The sequence below is a fragment of the Beta vulgaris genome, chromosome 4 (assembly GCF_026745355.1).
Source record: "Beta vulgaris subsp. vulgaris cultivar EL10 chromosome 4, EL10.2, whole genome shotgun sequence".
In the NCBI taxonomy this organism is placed as follows: Eukaryota; Viridiplantae; Streptophyta; class Magnoliopsida; order Caryophyllales; family Amaranthaceae; genus Beta; species Beta vulgaris.
Genome location: NC_079205.1, coordinates 17,771,068 through 17,782,287, shown reverse-complemented (window position 1 = coordinate 17,782,287; position 11,220 = coordinate 17,771,068). Strand labels below are relative to the sequence as shown.

At 38.1% G+C, this 11,220-nt stretch overlaps 1 protein-coding gene across 1 annotated transcript; it reads right to left on the bottom strand.

Moving 5' to 3' along the window:
* Nucleotides 1-515: 515 nt before the first annotated feature.
* LOC104891372 (uncharacterized) lies at nucleotides 516-1,256 on the bottom strand. Its single transcript, XM_010677055.1, has one exon. It carries the CDS (start codon nucleotides 1,254-1,256, stop codon nucleotides 516-518), a length of 741 nt encoding a protein of 246 aa, XP_010675357.1.
* Between the last annotated feature and the right edge of the window lie 9,964 nt (nucleotides 1,257-11,220).

The following is an 11,220-nucleotide window of genomic DNA, read 5'->3' as shown; positions in this document are numbered from 1 at the left end:
GGCCCTATTCAAAACCGCATCAGTATCTAACGAATCTGATGCGGTTTCGGACCAGATCAATATATTCCTCGTAGCTGCTGCGAGCCCACGTGATGCGGACCAAAATCGCATCAGTAAGCCCGATTTGGACCGCATCAGATGAAATTTTTTTCACTAGTGGAACTAATACAAGTAGGGGTGTGCACCCGTCTAGGACCGAAACCGGCTGGACTGGAATTTGAAGTTTTCTTGGACCGGGATCGGGCCAGAATTTTTCCGATCTGGTCCGCTCCTGAACCTCTTGGACCGAAAAAATATTTTTTTTATTTGATTGAACTATATTCATAAATTATATACATTAAAAATTTATAACTTAACACTAATTCTTTTTCTTTTTTGGCAATTCAAAGTTCTTATTAAAAACCAAAAAACGTATTGGTGTTGAGTTACAACCTAGTCTCATACAATTAAACTAGAGCAAATCTCCCAACAATAAGCAAGAGAGATAAAAACAAGAAGGAAGCAAAATTACTGCACTAAAATCTTCCTCTCAGCCTCATTACAGTTACAAGCAACTTGGAATAACACTTGTTTAATCTAAACAGAGGGAGACAGTAGGAATTAGCAAAAATTACATTATTTCTCTGACAGCAGATTGTATGTATGGCTTCAGAAAACATCATCACATAGATCTTTGCCCTCACACTATTACTGTGAGCTATGGAACACACCAATCTGCATTCCATATCAAAAGGACCTGCAGTCCTGTAAATTCCAATATACTGTAAAAGGCCCATCCACACTTCCGCATAGTAACTGTATTCAAAAAATAGATGTTGGGTGGACTCATTGCAATTAGTGCATAAACTACATTGCAATTGACAAGCAACATTCCATTTACTAATTCTGTCAGTAGTATATAATCTATTTTGAACAGCTAATCGAACAATGAACTTGCTTTTTGGGCTTGCTCTATTGTTACATATGAGCCTTCTCCAGTTCACTTTCTGCATTTCTCCTTGAAGGAGCTTGTAAGATTTTTTAATGCTGAACTTGCCCTGATACATCACATTCTCCCAGTTTCCCACCTGTCCAAGAATCTCTCTGGACTTTAGGATTTTTCTCATATGCCAAGACATGTTGTTGTTAATTACAACACTATAAATATCATTCTTTCTCAAATAATAAGCAGTTATCCACTTAACCCATAAATTATCAGTTTTGAAAGTAATAGCCCATAAGAGCTTTAGCATATCAGCTTTGTTCCAGTTTTCCATGTTAATCAAACTCCACCCCCCCTGAAACCTTAGGATTACAAAGATTCTGTCAAGCAACATGAGCCTTTTTGGAGTCCATAACCTGTCCAGTCTAGAGAAACTTCCTACACACCCCTTCAACAACTTTAATAATCTTCTTTGAAAGAGGGAAGATGTGAGCCCAAAAGTTCTGCATACTACTCAAAATACTTCTGGTCAGTTGTAATCTTCCAGCATAGCTGAGGTTCTTTGTCATCCAGCTCTGAGCTCTAGCATTGATTTTCTCAACTAATACTTTACATTGAGAGACGATGTTTAGTTTCTTGGAAGCAAGAGGTACTCCAAGATACTTAAAGGGAAGGTTTTCAATAGGTAAATTAACTGCCTCTGCAATCAGCTGGGACTCATCATCTGTCACTCCAGCAAGGTATATGTTGCTCTTCTGCACACTAGCAATTAACCCTGAGGCCTCAGAAAATTTTCTAAAAGCATCCATTATCTTGACAACTGAGCTAACATCAGCCCTTGCAAACATTAACAAATCATCAGCAAACATGAGATGATTAAGTTAAATCCTCTCACATTTAGGATGATAGTTGAAGTCAGGATCCTCTTTGAGCTCCTTCTGACATCTGCTAAGGTACTCCATACTAAGAGCAAATAAGAAAGGAGACGGAGGGTCTCCTTGTCTTAGGCCCTTCTTAGCATTAAAAGGCATAGAGGGAATACCATTTATGACTACAGAGTATGATACACTTCTAACACAGCCCATTATCCAACCCACAAAGGTTGTAGGAAAGCCAATCTCAAGCATCATCTTTTCAAGAAAAGGCCACTCCACTGAATCATATGCCTTCTTTATATCCACTTTAATGACACATCTTGGTCAAACATGTTTTCTGAAGTATCCCTTTATCAACTCAGTAGCTAATAGTATGTTATCGGCTTATATCTATCAGGAATAAATCCAGATTGAGCTTCATTGACCACCTCATGCATAACACTTTGCATCCTATGGATCAGAATCTTAGAAATAATCTTAGAAAGGAGAGTACAACAAGCAATTGGCCTGAAGTCTTTTGCACAAACAGCTGGAGTCACTTTGGGCACCAGGGTGATGACAGTGTTATTGACTAGTTTGTGAAAGGATTTATCAAAAAATTCTATCACACCTCTATACACATCATGTTTAATAATGTGCCAGCTTCGTTCTTTTAAAGAAAAGAGAATTAAACCCATCAATGCCAGGGGCTTTATTATCATCTATCTCATGCAGGGATCTATCAAATTTCATCAGTAGTCACTGGCTGAATAAGAGTAGCTCTAGTATCTAATCTTAAGGCTGGCCCAACTTTTATTATGGTTAAGTCAATAACAGACAATGAAGGAGCACAAGAGCCAAGCAAGGCCTTATAAAAGCTTACAATCTCTTCCTTAATTGTCTTTGAGGAAGTAAGGATCTCACCTTGTGCATTCTGAAGCATCCCAATTTTGTTCCTTGCTTATCCTACTTTGACTGCAGTAAAGAAGAATTTAGTGTTTGTATCACCTTTAGAGAGCCAGTTAATCCTGGCTTTTTGTCTAACAATACTGTCTGCAACTTTTAACCAGTGCCTAAGAGTACTAACTAATATTGTCTTCAACTTTTGACCAGTGCCTAAGAGTATCAACTAACTCTTTCTCCTCTTGTTGCAATTAATAGTCAGTATTGGGAGCAATGTTATTTTGCAAAATTTGGAGCATCACTCTGATATTCTCAACCTTGATATGAGCATTGGAGTAATAATTAGTTTGTAAATTTTTCAAAGCTCTTTTAACAGCTTGTAAACCCTTCCAAACTCTCTTCATATGGTGCCTATCATATACAGACCTCCAAGCCTCTGATACAATATCAAGGAATCTTAGCTTGCATCTTCAGCCAGGGCCGGCCCAATACCGGTACAACCGGTTCTGTGGAACAGGGCCTCACAAATTTGGGGCCCAATTTCGGCTGACAAATGGAAGGAAAGAAAAAAAAAAAAGCAGAACTGCATCACATTATTACCCGCAAGATTCAAGAGCCTCTCCATCTTCTTCTCCACTATTCTCTTTCCTCTTCAATCTTCATAATCAAAATCCCCAAAATCTCGTGAAATCATTCAACTTCCCTAAAAAAATCATCTCATTTCCATAATATTAACCAAAAAAATCCCGAATTTCATTACTCTTTCCCTCAAGAACACCACCAAAAATGGAATATCCACTAGGGGAAAAAAAAGGAAGGGCTGCGGACGAAGGGCTGCGCTTTTTCTAAAAGCGCAGCCCTACTAGTGAAGAGCTGCGCTTTTGTATAAAAGCGTACAAAAAAGCGTACAAAAGCGCAGCCCTACACAATAGAAGGGTTGTGCTTTTTTATAAAAGCGCAGCCCTTCAGTTAGTAGGGCTGCGCTTTTAGAAAAAGCGCATCCCTTCTTACTTCAGAAGGGCTGCGCCTTTTCTAAAAGCGCAGCCCTACTAAGTGAAGGGATGCGCTTTTATAAAAGGCGCAACCCTTCTGACTAAGTAGGGCTACGCTTTTGAAGAAAAGCGCAGCCCTTCTTAAAAAATTTGAAATTTCGAAATCGCGGGCTTTCAAATATTGAGCGGGGATTCAGATATATTATCCCTCATTCTCTCTCCTCTCTCACGTCCCTCATTATCCTTTCCTCCTTCTCTCTCATCTCTCTTCTCTCTCAAAAACTCCCATAAACATTTGCGACAAAAACCCTGAAATGATTTGCACTAAACATGCCGACGGAGTCCGATTGCCTATTGTGATACCTTTTCGGAAGCGGAACGGGCCAATGAGTCAAACTCACTGCTATGCTGTGATGTTTAGGCTTTTTAAGCCATTCGAGTTCGTTTAAGCCTCCAAATAGGCATTTTAAGTTTTTCCGAATTTTTTTTCCCTTAAATTATGTATTAGGGTTCTGTTTTATGTATTTAAACATAATTAGGTTAATGTTTGGAGGTAGTTCTTGTATTTTCAGATCTATAATGTTCTTGTATACTTCTCTTTGTTTATTTTGATTAATGTTCTTGTATACTTCTCTTTGTTTTGGTTAATGTTCTTGTATACTTCTCTTTGTTTTGATTAATGTTCTTGTATTTTCATCTTTGTTTTGATTAATGTTCTTGTATTTTCAGATCTATAATTTCTTCTCTTTGTTTATTTTGATTAATGTTTTTGTTTCTTTTTTTCATTTTCGTTTCATTCTTTTTTTTTTGTTTTGGGTTTAGTATTTTCGTTTTCGTTTCGCTTCTCTTCTCTTCTGTTTAATTTCAGAAAATGTGAGATTATGAGTAAAAAAATGTTAAAAAATTTTTTTTTAAATTTTTTTTTTGGTAGGAAGGGCTGCGCTTTTCTAGCGGAGCCCTACTTAAAAAGTGAAGGGCTGTTGTCAAAAAGCGCAGCCCTACAGGCCTTTTTCAGTGCAACTCTTCTTCATTTTTCCACTAGTGATCTAACGTGAAGAATTCTTTTTTGCTATTTATATGCGAATTGCGATTCATATTCAAATCTACTCAACTCATATCCAAGAATTCAATTTTTTTTGTCCTCCAATTATCCAAAAAAAAAAATTAGAACTTTGGTTTACAATACGGGAAGTCGAAGATCAAAGTTGGGAACTTGATTGTGGGAGTTCGAAGGTGAAAAATCAAGAATTTGTGGGCTAATTTATTAACAAAGTCTTCACTTTTAAGGTAAATTCACTTTTTTATGCCATTTTTTGTTTTTTTTAGTAGAGATTTAATTTATAGTAATTTCGAAACTATATAATTTATTATAATTTAAATTTTTTGCAGTTCTGCCTATTTCATGCAATTATAGTACCTATTTGCCTATTTGGTGCTATGGATGAATCAAAGTTGCTACTTGAATCGCCAAAACTGGAGTTATCATCATCTTCAGTATTACTAGGGGCAAAGTCTCCTTCAACTCCATTCAAAACTGTCCTTGGAGACTTCTCTTGTGAATTGTGATGATGATCTTCCCTTAAAGATTGATGAATCTAATGCTGCTTTTTTTTTAGTTGCCCAATTGAGATAACTGAGCACCTCTTTGGTGCATATTTCTTGCAATACTTTCTAGTGTTTCCTGTTGTTCTGTTTATTGATTAATTAGGCAAGACCAAAAACCAAATTAGTAATATTCACATCATATATTGTATGGCTTTGTTCAAATAAAAGATCCTACTAGGTTTTTTTATAATTTTGGTTTATTTATCAAACTGCAAGGAACGATTTATGATAAATAATAATAAAAAAATATAATTTCTTCTTTATAATTTTTTTGAAAGGCCCCATTTTGATGAATAACACAAGGCCTCCATATTCCATGAGACGGCCCTGTCTTCAGCCAGAATGTTGAGAAACTTAAAAGGTCTACCCCTCACCTGAATTTCAGTTTGGAAAGTAACAACCAGGGGTGTATGATCAGAAACACCACATGGCTGATACTTCACCATGAGCTCTGGGAACAAATCAAGCATTCTATCATTCATAACAGCTTTATCAATACGGCTACAAATTTTTAAATTGCCTAAGCCTTTGTTATTCCATGAGTAAAATACCCCACAAGATGGAGCTTCCATCATATGAGATGACATCATAAAATCTGCAAAGTCCTGCGTTTCTTGCTCACTTATAGCCACCCCATTTAGTCTATCCTGCACATTCAACACTGCATTGAAGTCACCAATGCATAAAATATGATCATTTGTAGAGCTAACAATCCCCTCTAGTTCTTCCCATAGAAAACAAGACAACATCGCAAGAAACAAAGACATAAACCTCGCCCAAAAACTTGCAGCTAAGATCAATAAATTTAGCTAAGATCCAACTACTTTTTTATTTGAAATACCCATAATCTATTTGAAATACCTATAATCTATTATAAAAGCCTATTTTAGAAACCTTTAAATTAAATAATAAGCCAAGTATTACACACAAGCCTAGATGAGGTTCCATCCTAAAACTAATTGCCAATAGGAGAAATAACATTCTTTTATTTTTCTTCGATGTGGAAAAACTCACATATGAATTAACACCTTAATAGATTAACCTAATCAAGGAGTTGGTACTAAAAAAAATGTATACTCACTTCGACAATGGGAAGAGGAAAAGGTTGTTTCCTTTAAATGAACACCATTTTTTCTTTATTGAAATTTCCTTTTAATTCATCATCAACTCTTCTAAATTATAAACTAAAATACAAATGCTGAAGTGATTCAAACTCTAGACGTATCTTGAAAACTATAAGAACAAAAGTGTTGTGACACTCATGAAGATTACAATCACTAGTAGAAAAAGGACGATTTGCGTCCCCTCAAGTGCGTCGCACCACAAGGGAAACGACGCAAAACACTATTTGTGTCGCATGGGTGCCAGTGTACGACACAAAACAACAACGTATAGGCACCAGGTACGAGTTATATGTGTCGTACCCTCATAATGTGCGACTCATATGGCCCATTTGCGTCGCACAACATGAGGGTGCGACGCACATCGCTTCATCCTGGTGGGAAAAAATTAGGCACTATCTGCGTCGCACTTATTGAGGGTGCATTGCAAAAGGCCAATTTGCGTCGGACCCCTAGGCCCATCCGACACAAATCACTTGGGCCCAAGTCTTATTTTTTCCACTAACGGCATTCTTTTTCGAGCCTTAACAAAACTCAAAACACTACACTCTTCCTTTCTCTCTCCTGCGACAATCACCCTCACTCACACTCGCCGCCGCTCCCTCACTCTCGTCGGCGACCTTCGCTTTTCCAGCGACCGTTACTTCTCCGGCAAATTCTCAACCCTTCTCACTCGCTCTCTCTCTCATTATCGATCCTCACTTCTCGACTGCCGCCCACTTCGCCGGCGAAACCTTCCGGTAGTCTCCCCGCCGGTGCCGACTCGCTGCACCGGTGCTCTCTCTCATTCTCGCTAAACCGGAGATCTCTCTCTCATTCTCGATCCTACATTTCCTCTCGGCTGCCGCCCACTTCGCCGCACCGGTGCTCTCTCTCTCATTCTCGCTGCACCGGTGCTCTATCGCATTCAAGCCACCGGTGTCGACTCGTTGCATTATCATTCGTCGGTATTGTATGTATGTTTTGAAATTTTTATGTATTAATTTACATTAATAATCATGCATTCTCTCACTTTGCCACTCGTTCACATTGTACTTCAGTTGCAGTTTGCCGATTCTCCAAGCTCACGTCGGAGTGCTTGTCTTCGCCGCTCCTTGAGAGCAGAGGTATGTATTATACCTTTTGTTATTTTCTGATTTATATTACGTTAATTTAACCATTACTTTGGATTTGTGGATTTGTTTTAATTGTCTCTATAATGTTGAATTATGACCAAACCTATATGGGATGGGGGTCGGGAAATCTAAGGAATTGTTTGGTTATGATTGGGAAAGTATATGTGAATTGTTTGGTTATGTGATTAGGAAAGTATATGTTGAATTATGACCAAACCTATATGGACATACCTTAATGGGGTGGGGAGGGAAATCTAAGGAATGGATTGGTTTGTGTTGTTTAATTGCAATTTGCATCATTTGCCTAGATACCCGTTTGAGGCTTACTCATTAGGAGTAAGTCTTGAATAGTCCCCGGTTTGGAACTGTCTTTGAGTTTCTTATCTCACTTAGGATGTGAATGAATGTTTGATTTTCTTTTCTAAGAAAAATCCCGCTCATTTTCCTAAGCGTTCTCTAGGTACATATGTTGATAGTTTACCAACTATCTTAATCGTGTACTTGGAGAACTGTAGGGAAGTACTGTCGGATTTTTCTTCGAATTGAAAACCAAATATTCATTCACTAGTGAGATGAGAAACTCAAGGAGGGGTTAGGTTGGAGTGATAAGGACCCAAATGGTCATAACTGTATTTGATAAGCCACTTTGAATGATGTGATCGATTGTGTTCTTGTTTGGTGTCTCTAGTGTATGAATATGGATCGAAACTGGATGTATGGTAATCGGATTTTGGCGACATTTCTACAAGGGGTTAATGAATTTATCAGAGTTGCGTTAGAACATCAATCGCAAAATAGGTCAAAGTTAGTCTTGTGTCCTTGTTGTGATTGCAATAACTCAAGGGGTATCGTGATGTGGATCAAATTAAAGATCATTTGATTCGTTCACTAGTAGAATAAAGGCTATTTGTTGCGGTTAAAAAGTGCCCTATTGCTGCGGTTTTGGGCGCGCAGCAATTAAGGGGGCAGCAATAGGTATTAATAATATTGTTGCGGTTTTAAACTGCAGCAATATCTACAATATTGCTGCGGTTTTTAGGCCAAACCGCAACAATATTTTTATTTTTTATTAAAAACGTATAAGGTATTCCTGCGGTTTTGGCTAGAAACCACAGCACTATCTTGGTCTATTGTAGCGGTTTTTGCCCAAAACCGCAGCAATAGTTCAGATACAGGTAAATTTTTTTTTTTTTTGGAATTTAACAATTAAATTTGAATGATTAAACCATGCAACCAACACATCCACCATCCACCAATTTTGCAGACAAACTAAACATGAAATAACTTGAATCTCATTAATATATAAAAATAAAAAAACTAGTTACATAAGTAATACAAAAATTAAAAAGTAAAATAAAAAGCAAAAATAACAAAACAATTATTACAACCTAATAACTAATTACAAAAATTATAATAAAAACAAAAATAAGAAACTGAACTAAAAAAACGAAAAAAATCTAAAAAAATCCTAAAACAAAAAATCTAAAAAACACTAAAACGAGAAATCACAGATCTAAAAAAAAAAAGAGAAAACGAAAAAAACAGCTTGTCGGACGAAACCCTCGACAAAGATTAAAAAAAATAAAAAACGATTGAAAACGAAACCCTCTTTTGGAAACGAAACCCTCGTTTGTCGGACGAAAAACTCTGTTGTGTTACTCACGTCTCAACCCTTCAGAACCGGACAAAAACGATTCATGCTCGCGTCTCCATTCTTGAGAACCGGATCTCGTTTCTTGAACTGGATCTTCATCTTACCACTCACAAATGAACCGCAAATGAACGAACCGTAGATGAACGAACCGCAGAGGTGCATGGAAGAGAAGAGGGTGCACTGGAAGGCGAGATGAACAAACCTCCAGCCCAGATGTACCCAATTTCACCATCAACGGCCCAGACGATGAATGTGATGAGGATGACGACGATGACGATGACGAATGGGGCCAAGAGCCCAAGCCCAATCCTCCTTCCTCCGCTGTCACTCCTGAATCTAATGTCTCTGTTACTGTTTCCGACGAGAAGGGTGAGAGAGGAGATTAGAGAGAGGAGATGAGAGAGGAGACCAGAGAGAGGAGATGAGAGAAGAGATCAGAGAGAGGAGATGAAAGAGGAGATCAGATAGAGGAGATGAGAGAGACTGGAGGAGAGAGAATATTAGGGGCTATTGAGAGGCGTGGTTGAGGGTGAGAGTATGAGAGAGGCGCGCTTGAGGCCTGAGGGTAATAAGAGGCGGGTTATATGTAAAACCCTAACTTTTTTTTTAGTACTTTTTAATAATATTGCTGCGGTTTTGTCAAAAATCGCAGCAATATATTAAAATATTATTATTTTTAAATATATTGCTGCGGTCCTACGTGGAAACCGCAACAATATTTGTTGTTCAAGACCCCACTTTATTTTAAAAAGTATCCGTTAGACAACATTGCTTAGGTTTTTGGCGGGAACCGCAGCAATATTGTCAATTTCTATTTTTTCTTTTCTTTTTGCATGTTATATTGCTGCGTATAGGTAAAACCGCAGCAATATCACCGCAGCAAATAGCATTTATTCTACTAGTGGTTGTGTGTTTAAGAGTAACTATACTAGGTGGACATGGCATGGAGAGTTTTATGATCAGGGTATGAGCTCCACTAGCTTGTGTGATGATTTGCATGTTGATCACATTAAGGTTAAGGTTGAGGTCGAAGTAGAGGATGATAATGAGAATGATAGGATAGATGATGAAAATGATAGGATGGATGAGATGTTACACAATTTGGAGGATGAAGGAACCGATCGTCCGCATATGTATGATAGTATTTTAATTGTAGTGGACAAACCTATGTATCCGGAGTGTAAGAATTTCAATAAACTTTCTAGCATCCTCACATTGTTCAATATGAAATCGAAGCACAGTTGGATAGATAAAAGTCTAGGTGAGTAGTTCACTTTTTTACAAGAATTGCATCGCACATAATGCAACATATGCGTTGCACATAGTGCAACATGCGACGCAGATTCTACCTATTTGCGTCGCACATGGCAAAGGGTGCGACGCAGATGGCCCTGCTGGCCAGGCTGCTAGTGCCTGGAGAGAGCTATTTGCGTCGCACTGTGCACAATGTGCGATGCAGATGGCGCTGCTGCTAGGACAATTTGTTGGTGCTTGGGAGACCTATTTGCGTCGCAGCTTGTGCACTGTGAGACGCAAATAGCTCTCTCCTGGCATGGCTAAATGAGGGTCGATTGCGTTGCACTGTATGCTATGTGCGATGCAAATGGCTAAAAGATATGCGTCGTTTCCCCATATGATGCAGATCAATTATTGGTCATTTGCGTCGAGACCTGTGCCGTCAAACCTATGTCCGACGCAAACAGGGGTCGCAGATCTGATGCAAATCGACCTTTCTCTATTAGTGAATGCGTCAATGTGTAGATCATGTTTGCTAAGTACATTAAATAAAAGAGCAGCTCAATATCTTGAAAATTTGGCATCATTTTTGTAATTAATACCCTGACCAAATATGACTCATAGCAATACAAACGAATGATCAGTTATGAAGATAAATAGGTAACAGACATATCCACTGTTTATGCTAAAATTTATCACTTATGATGAAATCAAAGTTTGTGGGACATGTCAACCAGATGATGTCAAAGTTGTTGCGACAAAAGAACGAAAAGGGGAGTCAAAGGGGATGAACACACAAAAGTGGTGACGTGGAAAAC

Excerpts from the sequence above, each read along its gene's own strand:
- LOC104891372 (XM_010677055.1), bottom strand. The coding sequence starts at position 1,256 with ATGGAAAACTGGAACAAAGCTGATATGCTAAAGCTCTTATGGGCTATT.